The sequence below is a fragment of the Hibiscus syriacus genome, unplaced genomic scaffold (genome assembly GCF_006381635.1).
Source record: "Hibiscus syriacus cultivar Baekdansim isolate YM2019G1 unplaced genomic scaffold, ASM638163v2 tig00008013_pilon, whole genome shotgun sequence".
Lineage (NCBI taxonomy): Eukaryota > Viridiplantae > Streptophyta > Magnoliopsida > Malvales > Malvaceae > Hibiscus > Hibiscus syriacus.
Genome location: NW_024062150.1, coordinates 982,466 through 1,002,435, shown reverse-complemented (window position 1 = coordinate 1,002,435; position 19,970 = coordinate 982,466). Strand labels below are relative to the sequence as shown.

Sequence of the window (19,970 nt, the reverse complement as noted above, 5' to 3'; positions counted from 1 at the left end):
TCTTCATATTCTAATAATAGTATTAACTAAGTTAAAATATAATATAATATAATATAATATAATATAATATATAATATAATATAATATAATATAATATAATATAATATAATATAATATAAATTTGGGGCAAGTATATTTGGCCGGTTGGTCAAGTTAGTCATCTTTATTCTCTCTTAAGTCATGAATTCTAAATCCACTAGAAGTACACCTCTTTCTTCCCTTAGAGTCTCTCCTTCCCTCCCTCGTGATAGGATTATTCTTCGTTTGTCGCAAAATCAGAGATAGGACTATTCTTCGTTTGACTCAAAATCAGTGTGGGGGATCTCTACTCTCTATATATAAGTTGAAGCTGCAGTACCTACTGGATTCACAAAAGTTTATAGCTTGGTCCCTTTATATCATTCTTTCTTTGATTTGGAATGAGTTCATCTTTTCTTACCACAAGCGTTTTCCTTGTGGGTTAGGGCAGAATATTGAGATGGGAACAAGCTTGGAATGAGTTGCTTAATTTGGTTTCAATTTTCAACCATTAGACTAAAGACCATCCAACACCGTTTCCTTGCCTCCAGTCCAGTGGTCCATTACAGCACTCATCATCAATTTGGATTCATTAGGCAAAATTCTACTGTTTCTCCCTATTCTCGATGGTGGTGAGTGGCTTATCCATGCTAAGTGGGTTATAATTCTTTTTAATTTAACCACCTATCTATTGATCGATTATTTTAAATTAAATTTTGCAAAGATTCATTATCAAACGACTCTTCGTCTTAGACGGTCAACCCCTTACTTGCAACGCTACTAATAGATTTCTAGTAGTGAGAAATCAATAAGCATATCAACGTTAGTTGATTCAGTCGGTTAGTGTAATTTCATAATTAGACAAGGTTCAACCAGAGCTATTAATTGAATGGACTAAGATTGTTGTACCAACTCGTAATAGGTTAAAACCCAAGAATCACGCTGCCCATGAGGTCTAAAGAAATTAATTAGTGATAATTAGCAGTCACCAAAGTTATATAATTTCAGCAGTCTATTGAAGCACCAACTTGCATTTGAGCGTGTCTGTAGATGCCAAAAATTAGTTCCCTTCGTAACATATTCTTTAAGCCATGCAACCCAAAGAGAACCTTCGCCCAAGAGAATTTTTCTAATGAGTTGGATGAGACAAGCTTTGTTCCATGATTTTATATTCTTCAATCCAAGACCTCCTTCTGATTTTGAAAGACATATTTTATCCCAGCTTATCCTTGCTCCCGAAGCGGCTTTATCGTCACCTTTCCAGAAGAAACGGGAACAAAGCTGATCAATTTTGTTTAATATGGATTGGGGTAGTACAAGTTGTCTTCACTAGTAATTCGTAACACTAAAAACAGAACTGGTCGGATGAGTTCCAGTCTGCCAGCATAGCTTAATTTCTTTCCTGCCCAATGATGAAGTCTAGCTTTGATTTTCTCAATAAGAATAACAGTCTTTTTCGGTTAGCTTTCGAGTAACAAGTGGAACTCCCAAGTATCTCACAGGCAAGGTACCTAGGTTGAATCCAGAAATCTGCTTGATAGTATCTAAAGTTCGAGTAGAAATTCCAGCAGCAAAAAATTTCGTTTTAGAAGCATTAAGCTTTAGCCCAGACATTTCATGAAATGTATCAAGGACACTAATGATACCAACAATAGATTCAACATTTCCTTTGCAAAAAATCAACAAATCATCAGCAAAGGATAAGTGAGTAAGACCGATCTTCTTGCATTTAGGATGGAAGCCAAAAATACCTTGTGTTGCTGCCAAATTAAGCAATCTGGAAAGCACGTTCATAGAGAGAACAAATAATAAGGGTGAAAGAGGGTCACCCTATCTTATTCCTCTAGCTCCCTTGAAATAACCAATTAAGCTCCCGTTGAACGAAATGGAGAAACTAGCTTGGATAAAGCAAGCTTCAATCCATGCAATAAACATCCTCGGAAGATCGAGAGCTCGGAGAATGTTAGAAATGACCCCCCAATGAAGCGAATCAAAGGTTTTATGGATATCAATTTTCAATGAGCATCTTGGGGAAATGGTTTTCCTTCCATAGCCTTTAACTATTTCTTGGGCGAGAAGTGTATTTTCAACTATGCTTCTTCCTTTGATAAACGATGTCTGGTTCAAAGTTATCATGTCTGGAAGATGGTTTGTCAGTCTCTTAACCAGAATCTTGGTGATAGCTTTGTAAATCACTGAGCAACAAGAGATGGGGCGAAAGTCCTTAATAGATTTAGGGTTAGGAACTTCAGGAACTAAAGCTAAGATTGTAGAATTAAAAACAGGCAGAAGTTGAGAATGCAAAAAGAAATACTGGACAGCAGCCACTACTTCATCACCAAGTAAAGGCCATGCTTTCTTGAAGAAAATAGGGAAAAGGTTTCTTGGCAGAAACTAGCCTGGTTTCCACAACACATTCTGAAACACAGCTTGATAGCGTGGATGGCTCACTTGGATAGACTTCCAACAAGAGTAAGACTTTAACGAATGGGCATCACCACTGAAGGAAATTGTGTTATATGCAACAATGCTTTAGAAACAAGGGACCATTTGTTCTTCCAGTGTTCGACTTATGCTTTCTTATGGGACGCGATATTGAACCTGAATGGGTTGAGTAATTCTGTAGCATCATGGGGTGACATGGAAACGTGGGCTTGCGAGGTATGGAAAGGAAAATCTCTTCTCGCCACAATATTGAAGCTAGCAAGGTGTGCTCTTATCTACACTTTTTGGGAGGAAAGGAATCGAAGAATGTTCCAAGGTCGTACTCGATCACCAGAAGATCTTCTTAAAGTCATAAAGGAAGTCGTAGGAATACAATTAAGAGGAAAAAATATTAATAGAATTGAAAGTGTTAACTTCACCCTATGTAATTCTTGGGGTATTATCTAACCGATCATTTCTTTTTGTATAGATGTATATAGGCTTTTGTTGGTGATTGGTTTGTTGAACTCTGATTCATTGGGTAATAATATTTGAATTATCCAAAAAAAAAAGTTATATAATTTTCAAGTTGAAAGTTAAAAGCAAGAGATAATTAGCAGTCACCAATATAGCGTGCAGGCTTAGCAGAGTTTGAAAGTTTCAACCAAAAACATTTAGGGTAAAGTATAAAATGGACCCTATTTATAGAGCATTACTTTGTTGAGTCCCTCGATTATTAAAAGTTACAAAATCATCCCGATTACAGGGCGTTGCTTTGTTGAGTCCCCGAGTATTAAAATTTACGAAATGATCCTCCTACTATTCATATGTTCCAAGCTCATCGTTTTTCGTTAAAAAATTAACGATCGTATGAGTTGAATGTTAACATGCTAACTGAGATATAATAAAATCTTGTTTCTGAATCGTTTGAGTTCACAGTTGTTTGAGATTCTAGGATCATATTTTATAACATCTCAGTCAGCATATTAACGTTAAGCTTAGACATCATCATTTTTTAATGTAAAATTAAACGTTTGGAACATATGAATAATCAGGTGGACGATTTTGTAAATTTTAATAGTCGGAATACTCAATAAAATAATGTCTTATAGTTAAAGGACCATTTTGTAACTTTTAATAATCGAGATACTTAACAAAGTAACACTCTATAATCGGGGGACATTACTATACCTTACCCAAACATTTATAACAGATACCCTGCCAAGCGTGCACACTATCCCTTCCATTGTTTGCCAAGAAATGACAAAAAAAAATAACCAATCCCCAAACACCCATGGGCAGCTCAAGTAAGTTAAGGTTAGGTTCTTCCCCCATCCCTATAGTTTCCTCCATTCAACTAATATTTTCCTTAAAAAAACCTAATATTCTATCAAAATATCCCTGCTTTCTTGTTTAAAAAACTTATTTTATTTATGTTTCCTTGAACTTTTATTATAATTCATCTTCTTATAGGTCCATTGATAATTGATTTTGGAATGAATTAATTCTCATGAAATTTTCAAGCTAACTTTAAATTCAAACCATTTGCGTAAGATGAGCTAAAAATAAAACTAATTGCACAAATTAAGCAACCTCAGTAATCAAAAGATTTGTTGTTCTCTCTCGAGGTTTCAGATTCGAACACCGTATATATAGATATATGAACGTTTATTGTCAAATGGTATTGAACCAAACTATGTTTCTCTCTACATTACAAAAAATAGTAACCAAGGTATTGCTTGACTCCCACGTTTCAACTAAAATAATCATATTTCCCTGCCTTGTTATATGTGTATATCTCCTAAACCGGTGCTCAGAGAGGGCAAGGTGGAACCTCAAGGGCTGTTCCAGCTTGAATTTGACCCCATCGTATCAGACGCCAATGCTTCTCGACACGCCTGCTCAGAGCAATCTTCTCTCCCTTGCTGGTGCAAACAGAATCATTCTTTACAGGTACGACTCGTGCCCCAATTGACATCGACCCAATGTTCCAACACCAATTAAACCTCCTGGAACAACGAATTGTTGCGCATTTTGTTCTGCATACCGTAAATAAGCACCCAACATTCACTATTCATCTCCAATAAAGACTAAAACCTCGTACCCTTGCTTATTGGCATCAAATGATCGGATGACAATTGTGTTAGTGGCTGAGCAAGCATGAATCAGCAAAGTTAAAACATAATCACCTCATTTCCATAGGGTACCACTTAGGACCTTACCGGGCAATCTACGAAGGACACATGCCTCAGCAACTTCATCCTGGAATTTTCAAAGCCAGACACATCGCAAAGAGGACCATCTTCCTTTCCACTTCCATAAGCCCTACAACAACAAAATGTCGATCACAGCTGCAGCTGTTATTAATACTCAGGAAATTCATTAGAAAAAAAAAGTTACTAGATATCAACCAACTTGTAGCACTGAGGACGAGGACATCGTTCATCTTCACATCTATATATCTTTGCATTTGCATATCCAAGCTTGATAGTAATATTACGCGCCAACTCATTCTTAGAACGAACAGTGCACAGAGGTGCATAAAGTGCACAATGCATAACATGTTACATTTATTAGATTCCAAAATTCAACAGCAGCACTAGCACTACCCAGTACCCACCATACAAAAGGCACAAAATTACAAAACAGACTCTCCGAAGGTGACTTAACAATATCATATCTTATTTGGGTACATTAAAAATAAGCCAGGTCACATGCACGCCAGATATTGCTTTCACAAACCTGATGGATTGATGGAAAGAGTTAGCTTAAGTAAAAGCTGAGTTTGCAGAAAGAAAACGCAGAGAAAGAGAAACGCAGCCACTAGGGATGCCGATATTTATTCCAAGGTTCATATAGGTGTGTGTGTAATTCAAGTTTATATTGAATGGAGGTCACTTTTTTGTATATGTTGTTCATTTCTTTTCCCCTTAAGCCAATTGCATAAATAATTAACACCAGAATTATTACTTAGCACAAAATGCATCCCAGACTTTTTCATATTCATTACAAAATTTAAACTTTTCCTTTACAACCTTCATCACATTAATCATATTAATGCTTCCATTAACTAATAATATTTTTACAATTTATTAACAATTAATTTGTCTAATAAGATGAGTCATTACATCTTTTAAACAATAAATCAAATAATATGATTAAACTAAAAAAATTTCTTACAATTCACCTAATTTCACCTATTACAAATTCAACTTAAATAAGAAACGGATCTCTCTCTCTTAATTGAGTTATTTAATTATAAGTTTTAAAAATTAGATATTGTACTTATAATTTTATTAATATTTTTAAAAATTAAGACCAAAATACATTTGAGAATTTTATACTTTGAAAAAAAAAATCAATGTGGTCCTCAAATTATTTTTCACTCAATGTGGCCTCCCAACTCAAAAAAATGATTTTTTTTAAAAATACTAAAATATCATCTATATAAATTACACAAAAAAATTTATACTTATTAAAAATTGAATCCATCCATCTTTGAAATACTTGTGGTGCATTATATAATCCAAAAGGCATTACCTTCCATTGATGATGTCAATTGGGTGAACTAAAGGTTGTCAATGGTTTTGACTCGTCATTTAGCATTATTTGCCAAAATCTTAACTTACAATCAAATTTACTAAAATATCTAACTTGTTTAGTTTGATTAGTTAACACATCTTTTCTTGGAATAAAATAGTCGTCAAATATAAAATTTTGATTTTATCTTATATAATTAATGATCATTCTAGTTTTTTCTCTTTTAATCTCAGCATGGTTTCTTACCATAAATGATGGAATAGAATGTGGACTATTAGTTTCTTCTATTAATCCTTTTTCTAATAATTCTTTCATTTGAATATCAAATTCATCTATATCTTGTTTAGTATAGATCATTGGTTTTACTCGTATAATTTTATTGAGATTTTCCAATTTTATATTACAATATCTAGGACTATTTTTCTATAATTTTAGTGGTTCTTCACTAAAATTGTTTTATAATATTTTAAACATCCAATGATTTGTTTCTAGTTGCTTAATATTTTCTTTTCTGTGTGGATTAAAATTTTTCTCACACATAAATTTATGATTTTCTATTAATAGTATTTTTACAGAAGTTTTTTCTGCATATAAAATTACCATATTTTTATCAAAAGAAAATGATAAGTGTTGATATATAAAATTATTTCCTAATAATATGTCTCAATGCATTTCTGGAAAGCATAATATTTTAGGAATTACAAATCTTACATTGTTTATGTAGATTGGAATATTCCTAGCTTTATATTGAATAATGGTTTCATTACCATCTATTCTTACATCTCTAATTGAATTTTTCATTTGTTTCCATTTTTCAACAGGAATTGTATTTTTCCGGTAACTACTGGTTGTAGCTCCTGTGTCTAATAAGACATGTAAAGAATATGTATTATATTCTCTAAACTGAAATGTTATTTCAATAAATGTATAATATTTTTTAGATTGAAATATTAAAAAAGTAATTATTTCTTTTCCAAGTTTCTTTTGTTGTATTATAGCTGATGTATTTATTTCTTCCATTCTAGTATTTCTAAAACTTATATTTGGTTCGGTTGGGAAGATATGAATATGAACTGTTTTCATACTTATCGGTGTATTATTATTTTCTTCTTCTTCGTCATCATTTATTTGACTAGAATATGGTAAAACCATGTTTTGGTTATTTATCACTGTTGTATTTTTAAAATATAATTTATCTCATGAAGCAAGCTTAGTCTCTGTCAGTTACTGCAGATATAGAAGACGTCCATGATCGACAAGCGGAAGTAAAATTCGTTGATACAGGTCGGAGGGTTGTAGAAAAAGATGTTTATACTGTTGACTTCGACATACATTTCCGTCAAGTTACCCTTTCAATGGGAGGGAGGAAAGTGGAATAGCTTCTGGCCCAACAGACAGGGATGGAGTAGAAGTGAATAATTCTTATGGTGGTTCTACAAGCCAAAGAGTTTACTCATCAAATTCTCAAAACTTGGCTGGTACGGAAGAGAAAGTGCAGAAGGTGTCACCGCCTCGTCGAAAAGTGATTAGAGAAGAAAAATCAGAGATGGGGAACTGGACCGAGAAAGATGGAGGAGGATCTGATTTGTTAATTCAAAACACAAGGCAGGTGAATTCTGACAATCAAAACAACACAAATAATGTTGGAAATCGACAATATGATCCCGAGCCTCCCACTGATGTAAATATGAATGCAATTCTTGAGGTAGGTAATCAGTAAGGTTCATTTTGTTTGATTGCATTAAGGGCTCAAAGGAGTTTCTTCATTCTTTTTGTTTGTTGCGGGAAGAAGAGGCTCTAATTGCGCCACGCCGAAAAGAAATTGAGGACACAATGGAGATTGTCCGTGAAGTAAGTGAACTTGCACTTATTCTTTCTTCAAATATTCATTGACCAACTGTTTTAAAACTACATCATAGGAAATGAAGATCTTGGCAGAGGGGGAGCGACCGGGCAGCCTGATAGACAATTGCGTGAGCCAGTTTAGTTGTGCTTTCACACAAAGCTGCAGGCCTGGTGAGCCTTCAAGCTCGGCTTGCCAGGTTCCAGCATCGACTAAAAGAGCAGGAGGTACTGAGTCGGAAGAGAGTTCCTCGTTAAGGCAGCAGTTTTCATTCCGAAATTGTTTCGCCCTGTTATGCACTTTAAATACAGCTATAAACTGACAGTCGATGTCTGAGAGGAAAGTTGAGCATTGCAGAAAACTGGGTCGTTCATGCTGCTCTTTACATGCATGTTTACAATGGCAACCAATGCCATCCTAATAATGATGTTGGGACCGACATGCCGTCTGTTCAATGCTGACGGAATGTCTCGGTAGTCATTTCTAGGAAGGGAGAAAACTGAAAATAGTGTTTTTTTTTAAAATAAGCGGTTTATTTGTCCCATGGAAATAATATTTTCTTTTACACTGGCGTATTTGTCCTATTGAAAGTATATCTTTGCTTTCTTCATGCAATTAAAAGTGTTCAATCAGTTAACCAGTTTTTTTTTTTTTTTGCAATCAAAGACGAGGCTTCTCTGGAATCAGATTCTACAATAATTTCCGAAAATCCATCATATTATTATTCAGGCCCTCAAAAACACCCAACAGTTCAGCATCCACCATCCCATAACCCGAGCTCCTCTTCTTTGTGATTTCGAATGACGCCACCACATGTTGATGGACCTGTTGTCGGTTTGCGCCCACCATCCGTGCTAAGTTTCACCCAACCGGTTGACTGGTTGTGCACTCACTCTCAAACCAGCATGTAATGTAACGTAACTGGAATCATTCCAACTAATCTCCGATGGAGGATAATCTTATCAGCACTAAACTCTTACCAAAACCAATTTGGCTCCTTCCAACTAAATTAATCAAACTTCCTTTTTCTTTAACCATTAATCAAACCATTTTTTTAAAATTATTAACTGAACAATATTTGATTAATTCTATCAGTTTTCAGATTAACCAAAATCTTTTGTATTCTAACCACCCGATCAATTAACCAAGTTAAATTTCGGTTCAATAAGTTAATTTGGTTACAGCCGAACGATGAACACCACCGCATGTAATGTTCTAGTTTTAAGTACATGAATATACTTGAAATATTTCGATCTTTGTAATCGATTCATACAGCTATTCTGCAATTTACAAGTCATGAAGCTTATTAATGACAAAATCATGCAACTGAAATTTTGACTCAAAAGTCTAAATTTTGAGAAACTGAAATTTATCCATAACAGGGACAGACATAACTCTAACAGACAAAAAGGGGGGCTGATTGAGAAAATATTAAAATCCACAGCAAAACAAGGCAGTAATGATATACAAAAAACAAATGATGTTAGAAGAAAGAAGAGACGTTCTTACGGATAATACTTTGGAAAATATATAAACAAAAAACACCTATTACTTCCGGTCACAGACAGCCCTTTTTGGGAAAGTTATGCAGCTCTACAATCTCATGGCTTTAATCTGTATTTATCTGTTTTTCGCCTTTTGTACGAGAACATCCATGCCTTGTCTAGTAATTATATTGAAAAAACAGATCAGAACCAAACTTTTTGTACGCCTTTCAAGTTCCTAGTAAATGCCTTCCAAAGTAGTTTAGAAAAGCAAGCATAACGTTGTACAGTGTACTTACGTTCACACTTTCGATCAATCAGCTCTCAAGTTTAGAATTTCTTTGGCAGTCCTCGTACGAAAATATGGCATGTGTTCCTACACAAGCAAGGAAAACCACAACTCGGCTCAAAAGCAAATAACAAGACATTGTCTTTCAAAAGAATATATGTATATGTAAGAACATCAATATCTACCGCCCTTTTTCGTATATTGTGGCAGGTAAACAATAGAATACATCCAAATAATTATTGCACCAAATACTAGAGTTTACCGATATAAAACGTGGATTTCAAGGATAGTAAATCATTTTCCATGGCCATACCTGGTCAAAACAAAGACTTAAACCTCTGCTATAAAAGTCGATATATTTCAACATAAACATGCCACAATCAAACCTGTGCATAAAGAAAGTTAGTTAGGGGAACCAATTCAAATTCTGACAGAAAAAGGCGTCTGACACCACAAAACTAGCAGTAAAAAAGTAATAAATACAGTTCGCCAAATATTTAGAACCAATTGCCATCCATGGTGTTAGTAAAAGCTACCGTATAATCAAAAACTTGAGAGTATAAGGTATTTGTTTATCCAATAAGTTTATGAAGAATAAGTATCCCAAGCACTAATACGAAAGTAATAGATATTCGAATACACACCCATTCTCCTGTGCAGGAAGGTCTTCAACATATTCTAGTTCCCAAGAACTTATATCAATGTTCTTCCCACTTTTGTCCTTCACTTCTTCAACAAAGTATTTTGCCTGGCACATTATAAACTAGATATTAAACAAGTTCGAAAGAAGTGCTGGAAGAACTTTGTTTAAGATGACTTTTTTATAGGAGGTAAGATTTACAGCATAAAGAAGAGGGAAAATGAGTCTAGCAGCTAACAGGAATGTATACTCCGAATCCTCCAAACACTTAAACTATATAATGCACTTTGGATCAATTACTTGAATGCATCCGAATAATATGACATCTAAAGAGAAAACCTGCAAGATCATACCAGTGCTCTCAGCACGTACGGATCTTTTCCTCTTAGGGAATCCAGATATTGGAATTTCTGATCTTTCTTATTGATAACTGCCAAGCACCAATGTATGTCTTTGTGTATGGGGACAAACATCTAAGCAAAATGAATACCTAAGGATAAATACAATGAATCATGAAAAAGAAGATTGAGTGTGAAAATATCAATACTTACTTTGTCACAGTCCAACAAGCAGTACCCTAACTTCCTTTGTGAAGTCCATCTTTTGACAGCTTTATAGTTATATCCACTCTCCGGATTCACTAACTAAGCATCATAAATCAGAAGGACAAAAGTAGTTAAGAAAATGGTAGTTACAAGGACTTACATTGAAAAGTAATGTATGGGAACACTGAACAAACTTAAAACCAAGAAAATACCTTTTTATAGAAGAAGGTGTTGAAGAAATGGCATTTTAGAAACTTCTCCGGCTCTCTCATTTCCCGTTCTTTCAGTAATTCAAGATATAGATTAATGACCTATAAAAGTGAAACACAAGTGTTAAAACCAGGTGTCCGTTGCACTTAATTCCACCATGAGGTCCATGACCTAATTGAATGTGGACAAATTAAGAAATCCTTCCAGAGGCTACAGTATGCAGATATACAACACAAGATATAAACATGAACAAAACAAAAACAACCTCATCATTCAACCATGCGCTTGGTTTCAGACATTGCAAAACTTCTCCTCTAATAACAATGTTTGAGAGTTGGTGAGAGACTAATATCTTTCTCCTACAAAAGCAAGCATAAACAATGATGTTAAGGTACAATAAACATCCTATCAAATAATCAACTGCTAACACAAGCATCACTACATACCAGTTTTTTGCAGAAAGAGCATTAGACACCAAAGTTGTCTCCTCCTCAGTAAGAGGAATAAAAGGCTCGGAAGGTACCAACTGGAATTCGATAAATGATTGAGCAATAACAACAACCCATTAATGCCAAACATTCTTTAAAAGAATGACATAATATCATATTCTAGAAGCAACACGATTGTTCAAAATACACTACCAAGACAATGCAGCGCAATTAAAACAATGCAAGCAGAAGAATCCCACCTCTACTAGCTCCTCCTCTGGTTTCTTTACGGGTCGCAATGCCTGAAGTCCAGCTTTACGCTTCTCGTTCAACTCAATTTGAAAATCCAATAATTTCAACTTGGAGTTTCTCCTCTCTGCAATCTCCAATAACTTCTTATAAGCTTCTAAATCCTGGACATTGGAAATCTCCCGTAATGAAGACATATCCAACGGACTCTCCACTCTCAAATTCCCATTATTCAACTCAGTAACAGCCGATGAAGACGAAGGCTGAAAATGCTCAACTTCTTCCACGTTATACTTCCCTTTCTCAATACCCTCCACTTCTTCAACAATAAGATCATCTGCAACCGCCCCCTTTTCTTCCTTCTTATTATCCTCCACAAAAACCACTTCTTTTTCCTTCTTAAAATGGCTCGAAGTATCCCAAGCTTGCCTTTTCACATTACAGAATCTACTACTAAAGAAATTCCCCAAATCGCATTTAGTCAAATCCAGTTTGTGTTGTGAAGCGGGTGCCCCAAATTTTAGATGTCTGACAGGGGCGTGGACTGCTGCTCTAGGGAAAGGTGCCTCAGGTTCTGGGTAACGAGAGATTCTCGAGACAGTGTTGTTGGAAGGGAAATTTTCTTCTTCCAGGCTTTGATTTATCAAAGACAATCTAGGTTTTTTGAAAAACTGGTAACCCAGGGAATTTGAATACGGGGGTTTCTTTTTGTGGTTGAAATTGGAATTGAAGCATTCATCTCCACCGCGTTTACGATTGGTTGCTAAAGCACCCATTGACGAAATTCACAAAATTTAAACCCTAAAATCAGAATACCCGTTTAGCAAAACCATGAAACTATATTTGAGAGATGTTGTAACTCAGGACAAGTGCTATTAAAGTGAAAACATTGAAACCCAGAATTTAAAAGCCGAAATACTTCAAAACACAATAAATGATCAGATTTTTCTTCTTAAAACTAAAACAAGCCGATATATTTTCAGAAAATAAAGGGGAGAATGCGGAAGAAAATATATGGAAATTTTGAGGAATTTGCAAAGGCAATAACCGTTACTGGTGGCGGCGCTGTAATTCGGATCCAGATACCAGAAAAAAAATTACAGATTTGAATTTGAAGAAGGATTTTTTGAAATTTCGCAATTGCTTTCGCGGGACAAAAAAAGGAATCAACTTTAGAACGCCGCTTTTCGAGGTTCATGTTTTGGAAACCTATGCCTTAGCAGATATATAAAAAAAATTAAAAAGCGTAAATTACATATTTAGTCACTCACATATTTTTAAATTTTATTTTAATCATTAATTGTTTTCAAAATCATTTCCAACGTTATGTTTCGGTCAACTGCCGTTAAGAAATTAATAGTAATGATGATTATCACCATAAGGTAATGTCATGTAATCATTAAAAAAAACCATCACACCAGTAGTTTTATTTATTTTTTAATGATATGTGACTAAAACGAAACAAAATATAACATTAAATATGATTTAAAAAAAATAGTGTAGAGATACTCTTTCCTACTTTATTAGCGTAAGGCCGCCCACTTGGACTTCTCTTGGATTTGATGAATTGCCTATTATCTGAACAAGAGAGTTGAGATGCCATTCTTCCGCAGTAAAAAAATATTAATCACCAATAAATAGCATTAAGCTGCCTCACACCATATCTTTTATCGACCTACTCGGGATTATTATCCTCTCTTCGAGCATAAGCATTGAGATGTCTTTGCCAATGCAAAGATTATCCCGTTTATTAACGACCTCTTCTAAAAATAGAAATGAACTGCTTCCGTCTTGAAAACAAGAGCATGGAAATAACTCTGTTATTGGATAAAATCAATAGAGAGACGATATATTTTCTACAAGTCTTGAATCATATCACTTTATACACTTCCTCGATCAAGGGGACAAATGTTACACTTTCATGGACATTCTCCATAAACATCCTCTGAAAATATCATCTTTACTCAAGATCCATCTAAATCCCTCTACTCCCTAGATGACAATAACCCCACGATGAGACCTCTAACAATCTCACATAATTTACTAGAAATAAGCATGCAACACTTGTATCTATCTTGTGTAAATCATCCTATAGATAGTTATCGTCATCATAGGTCTAACACCGATTGTCTTATAATCGAGATATTTACATTCAAGACCAAAGCATCATATATATTTTTTAATAATTTAGGATGAATGTAAAATAATATTTATTCAAAGCTTTCTTAATTGATCGAAAACATACATACCCTATAAACTCAACTGCTCGAATCCAAAATATTTAGGAAGAATAACATTTCCTTTTATAATTTAATAAAGTCACTTGATGGGTTCACATACTTGCAATTCAAACATTGTTTGATATTACTTTTGAAAAATGATTTAAAATGTGGTATAAAAAACACTTTAAAAAGTATGTTTGAAAAATACAATTTAAAATTTAACTATTTGAGATTACTACTAAAATTATTTTAAAAAGATAAAATATATATTTTAGACATTATATTGTAAATTAAAAAATATAATATTTAAATTATATTTATACTTATTAATATTATAATACTTAAAATATATCAACTTAAATTGTCATAAAAAATATTTTTTGATAACACATTGATAATACTTTATATATATGAAATATTTTTATTAAGAAAAACATGCTATCAATATTTTTTAACATAGCTTAAAATTATTACAAAATAATAATTTAAATATTTATTTTAAAAAAAATAACATGAACTTAAAGTAAAAAAGATCTCTAAATTAGATCTCTCTATATCAAACAATCAATTTCAAAATTAATAAAAATAAATAAATAATTATACATGTATGTTTATTAATTTAAAAATTAATTAAAATTAAATAATTGAAAATAAAAATATAATTTCATCTCAAAAATGATTTTTCACAATAAAAATCTAAAATTTAAAATTTTGAGATTAGACTAAAAATCAAATTTTCATTGCCATAAGCATTCCCAAGATAAAAACGAAAAAATATTATTTTTCAATTAAATCTTTAAACTATAATTAAGTAAAAGAAAATACATTTAATTTATTCAGGTGTACAAAAAAAAAATCCTTGGACCATCATATCTCATTGATGTAATCGGCGCCAAAAGATGGAGAAAATCGTAATTCCAGTTCCACAAATCTTATAGCATCGTGGCGCTTCACTGACTCTGTCACTCTCCCCAAAACAGTTTACCCGTTGCCTTTCTTCCAACAAGCGATCTCTCGGCCATTAAAATTTCTGAGAATGGTATATTTCATTTTCCACAATTGAATTACTTTCTCTATTTTTTACTCAAAATTAATCTAATCCTTGTTTTCATTAATTTTCTATTCATCCAACGTACACTATTAGATTAGGGTTTTGAGTTTCCCGTCATTGAATCTGATCTGTTCTATTGTAATCTATTTCTCAAAACAAGAAATGTGAAATGGAGGAGTGTTAAGTGTTTATGATCAATGAATGCTGCCGAATTCTTGGGATAGTGAATCCGGGTATTAGATTCAAATGCTAAAACTATGTGGAAACTGACCAGTTCATAACATAATGTCTCGTTCTTCGGCTTGTTATTGATTTTAAAGATCGAAAAAATTGTTAAATATAGTCCTGGTTTTAATTATTTTTGTGTTGCTGCGGCATTCAATTTTAAGTTTAACTAGTGTGATTACTTTTGGGGTCTAATCAAGTTGATGATTCTATGTTACTCCCCAAATGCATGAAGAAACTTGAAAAAAGATTGAACATAACCATATTTGTCTTCACTCTTTAGACTCGAGTCCAAGTAACATAGGTTGACATCCCATCATCAAGTGTAGGATTGAACTTATTCATGGAAGAAAATTTTGCTTTCTTCAGCAAATATCATGTGTTTTGATTTTATATGGTGTCAGATATTGACACTCTTGATAGCATTTTGTGTTGTTTAGTTTTCATTTTATCTTTTAGTTTGCAGGATGGGAGTGATTCTGGAGATAAGAAACTAGACAATGCGGATATGGCTGCTTTTGTAAGTTACTTTTCAAGTTCATATATTGCAGATAGACTTATGATTGTTTGCTTCTCTTCATGGTTATTTAGAGCACACAAATTATGGTGTATTCCGAACATTGCACTCAAATAGAATGTGTTGCTTCATGGGGATTTCATTATGTTATGTTTCATAAGTTTTTCAACGTTACGGTTCTATGGTTTAATTTATTGTCATCCAGATTATACTGAAATATCATTTTTCAGGTCCAGAATCTACTTGAACAGATGGTGAGGTATTTTTTGAACTGGTTTGAGATTATATATGGAATTAATGAACTTTAAGCAGATGTGGCTAAGTTGGCTCTGTTATTACATATTACAGCAATCAAGGTTCCAAACAATGTCCGACTCCATCATTACCAAGAATATCCTTTTTCTTACACTTCAACCTGTTATTCAAAAAAAAATTTTGCTTCAACCTGAGGGGATGAGTTTCTTCATCAAAAAGAATGGTGGTCGCTTGGAGGAATTTGTTAAGGATTTCGCTTTGCAACAAGCAAAATGGAAACCTGTTTATGTTGGGGAAAGTAGCCATGGGTAGTTGCCAAATTTCATTTCATTCCATTTCAGTTACCCTTGTTCTTTAGGTGCTTCTAAAGCCAAAATGAAGCAATAAATCTTAATGGGGTGCATATATTCATGCTCTAAATTGCAAGCATTTCTTGATTTCCTTGATTTTAACGCACTTGATGAGATGGGCAGCAAGATAGATGATCTAGAGCATAGCATCAATGATTTCTGAACAGAGATGGATGCAGATAAGTCTCCTTCTGGGCCAAAGGAGGATTCCAAGTCTCCCAAAGATCCCTAGTGGTGTAAATCCGACTTTGCAGCACGGTATTTCTAGACCCTGTGTTTCTTTCGGTCACTATCTTTCTCACATGGCAAATCAGTTACAAACATACACATATACGTTATATTTCTGCCTAAAGTCTCCTCTAATTTCTATTTCAATATAAAATCGCTAAGCCTATCTAAACATTCTTAACATTGGTTTTAAGTCTATGGTTGTACTTGTTTTCAATGTATATTTTAAGATTGTGATGAGCTGTTTTATTAACAAATACCTGAAAAGTGGAATTGGTTTATATATAGAAAATACTAGTTTGGTGGATGAGTTCATGCTTGAGGAATCTCATTATGTTTCAGGTCATCCACTAAGTAATTAGATTAATAAAGTATCCAATTTTTGTTATAATATCTAAGCATAAAAAAGAGAAAAATAGTGCAAAGGTCTTGATGTTAACTTCTGTAGATAGTTATTTGTTTTTCTCATAGACATCTGAGATGTTAAACTTATTTAGACAAGTGTTAAATACGAGTATATGTTATCAACAAGTTAGTTGAGTGGGATGAGATACTAGGTCGATCTATATAGATCGGATACCGATAGTTAAACCTAAAAATAGGAGAGTATATATTTAATAGGGATATATTTCATGTTTTAAAGATTAGTTTGGAGTTTGAGGTGTGAATCTAATGTATAGCAAAATACAGGTGTGAGATGCCAATTACAGTTGGATTGCATTTGTGTATCTTCTTTCGGTCGGCCTATCACTTGGGAAAAAGAATTAGATTCCATTTAAAAGCGTCGCTTTGCATTTCGCACATGAACCGCCCTCATCACAAGCCGCAATTGCTGGGTCAGTATGGAGTATTATACACCCAATTCCATATTCCTTTTATTCCTAATTTTCTACTTAATTAAAAAACGACTAATCATAAGCTTAATAACTTCAATCTGAAACATCAACACTCTTGCAGCGACCCGTTTCTTCTATTGTCACATCTTTTTTTTTCTATTGAAATATATTAACTCGTTAAATATATCATAAAATTTTATAAAATTAAATATGTATGTCCATATAAACCGAATCCTACCCTTTCAAATATGATAGCTAAATATTCATGAGAAAAAAAAGAAAATTTTGGTGCCACAAAAATAGGCTAAAATTCAAAAGCAATATAAATATACAATATAATTAAAGAGAGTATATTTAATTACATTATTATATTAGCAACATAAATATAATCCCTATTACATTCATCCTATTATCTTTATTGTTTCACTCGAAAAGATATACCTATGGTTGATATATATATATATATAAAGAATCCAACAATCCATCAGCAATACAAAATTATTTATAGATCAATTGTAGGAAGAAATAGAAGAAAATATTACATCTTTAAAATTAGACAGGCAACAAATTTATTTATTTTAGTAAAAAAGGACATAAAATTAAATAAATAAATCTAACGCCGACAACGCGTAATTCTACTACACCCGCGTGAGTAAGGATTCGCCTGAGCTCCGGGCCGGCAGTTATAATACGACGCTCCACGTCGTGAGCATGGAACCGTGTTCCTCCTTAGCGCACCGTAGCTAATGTAACGGGTCCTAGCTAAAATGCGCCTGCTGATCTCGGATCCCATGGCAAACTCGGCGTCGAAGTCCGATGATTCCTCGCTGCCCACCATCAGGCACTCCGCGATGGATCCGCTGCACTCTGATTTGATCGGTAGGAAATTGTCGCCGCCGAAATAGAGGGTGGGAGACGAAGCTGAATGCGCCGCGTGGACGGAAAGGATTGCACAAATCGCGAGGAAACAGAAGGGCAACCTAGAGCTTCCCATTTTCGGCTTCTGTTGGGGCAGGGAGTGGAAAGCGGGGACGGTTTAGGATTATTAGTGATTGTCGTTAGGAGAAAGCCATTGGGGTTTGGATTTATTTGCGATTTTGCCACTTTGCTTTAACATGAGGGGGTTTACTTGTAATTTAAGTGTGCCAATCACTTTGTGGACATCCACTAACTGTCTGTGTTTCGACCTTTTACATTTTTACATTTGTCAAAGAAAATAATAATGCCAACAAAAATATTGAAAGCCTTGATATGATCTTTAGTTCATGATATTTATTTGAATTATTTTGGAATGACTCTCAAATTCATCCGATAAGTTTATAGTAAATTTTATCATTATATTTTAATTTTATTGTGTTTTACAAAAAAAAAAAAAATATTTAAATTTATTGATTGAACTCAATATTTAAAAAGAAATATTATTTTTCTTAAAGATTAAAAGTTCAAACAATTATGTTTACAGAATGTGTGTATTGTCAATGATTACAAAAGATTTTAAACATATATTATTTTATAATCATACCACATTATTAAATGAATGTAAACGAACAACACAAACACAAAAAACAAACTTATTCAAACACAACAAATGAATGTAAAAAAAAGTGAACAACAAGAATAACAACTTAAAATTCATTAATATAACCAGCAACTTTAAAGTTAATTTGTTCGAATACAACGAAAACATACATAAATCATGAATAAGCTATATGAACATAATAAAGTCTTAAAGTTAATTTGTTCAACAAAACAATCTTCTTGAAATCCAAACAACTTCAATAATCTTCGTAACATATTCAACTTGCCTTCTGTTCGAACATAAATGAAAGAACATAAATGAACATAAATAGACATAAATAAACGAAAATATAATCGAACGTAAATGAATGAACGATCCCTTTGTTCATGTTCATTCATTTAATTAATCGAACACAAAATCTTGTTCATGTTCGTTCATTTAATAAATAAACGAACATAAACAAACTTCCCGCCGCACGGTTCATGAACGGTTCGCTGAACGTTCAGTTCATTTACATGACTATACTTTTTCTTTACACTAAAGAAAGATTGCATTGTTAACTCCAATTCAATCATAAAAAAAGGGGTACAATGAAAACATTAAAGGTTTACATAAATTAATTATATGTGATAATTAAGTAATTTTTTTTAGTGAAATATTATTTTGATGAAATTTTTATTTAAAAAAATTGTGACCAAATAAAATTTTATATAATAATTCAGTTGATGTCTTTTAAGTTTTGAAGGGTTATTTATTCCTGATTTTTATTGAATAATTCAAGTGACATGATATTTCAGTTGTGAATTTATTTGATTATTATCTAATTTTGCATGAATTAATTTATTAAATAAATCAAAAGTAAAATATATAATTTAAAATTTAATTTTTTTTTTATAAATCTAGAGTAAATATAAGATAATCTATGTTGAAAGATTTATATATAATAGTTCAGTTGATGTGTTTCAAGTTTTGAAGACTTATTTGTTCATAATTTTTATAGAATGATTCAAATGAGATAATATTTCACATGTAAATTTACTTGATTATTATCTAATTTGGCATAAATAAATTTATTAAATAAATCAAAATCAAAATAT

The 19,970-nt window shown here is 33.0% G+C and overlaps 2 protein-coding genes, 2 long non-coding RNA genes and 1 pseudogene across 4 annotated transcripts; 3 read left to right on the top strand and 2 right to left on the bottom strand.

The window, feature by feature from the left end:
• The first annotated feature begins 2,756 nt into the window (after positions 1-2,756).
• LOC120201857 lies at positions 2,757-12,859 on the top strand. The gene is made up of 3 exons (XR_005523683.1): positions 2,757-2,771; positions 2,813-2,823; positions 12,774-12,859. It is a non-coding gene; the product is annotated as an uncharacterized LOC120201857 (long non-coding RNA).
• Positions 7,241-8,092, top strand: LOC120201856 (annotated as a pseudogene).
• On the bottom strand, positions 9,246-12,854 carry LOC120201855 (ubiquitin-like-specific protease ESD4). The gene is made up of 10 exons (XM_039202390.1): positions 11,682-12,854; positions 11,440-11,519; positions 11,259-11,352; positions 10,996-11,094; positions 10,790-10,882; positions 10,592-10,711; positions 10,243-10,346; positions 9,912-9,984; positions 9,609-9,685; positions 9,246-9,488 (listed from the first exon to the last, which is right to left on the bottom strand). The coding sequence occupies exons 1-9, from the start codon at positions 12,444-12,446 to the stop codon at positions 9,623-9,625; spliced, it is 1,491 nt and encodes a 496-aa protein (XP_039058321.1). The 5' UTR covers positions 12,447-12,854; the 3' UTR covers positions 9,246-9,488; positions 9,609-9,622.
• A 1,935-nt stretch (positions 12,860-14,794) lies between the features above and the next one.
• LOC120201800 lies at positions 14,795-16,112 on the top strand. The gene is made up of 4 exons (XR_005523675.1): positions 14,795-14,931; positions 15,635-15,688; positions 15,916-15,939; positions 16,034-16,112. It is a non-coding gene; the product is annotated as an uncharacterized LOC120201800 (long non-coding RNA).
• A 1,776-nt stretch (positions 16,113-17,888) lies between these two features.
• LOC120201773 (protein RALF-like 33) lies at positions 17,889-18,391 on the bottom strand. The gene has a single exon (XM_039202313.1). The coding sequence runs from the start codon at positions 18,346-18,348 to the stop codon at positions 17,968-17,970; it is 381 nt and encodes a 126-aa protein (XP_039058244.1). The 5' UTR covers positions 18,349-18,391; the 3' UTR covers positions 17,889-17,967.
• Between the last annotated feature and the right edge of the window lie 1,579 nt (positions 18,392-19,970).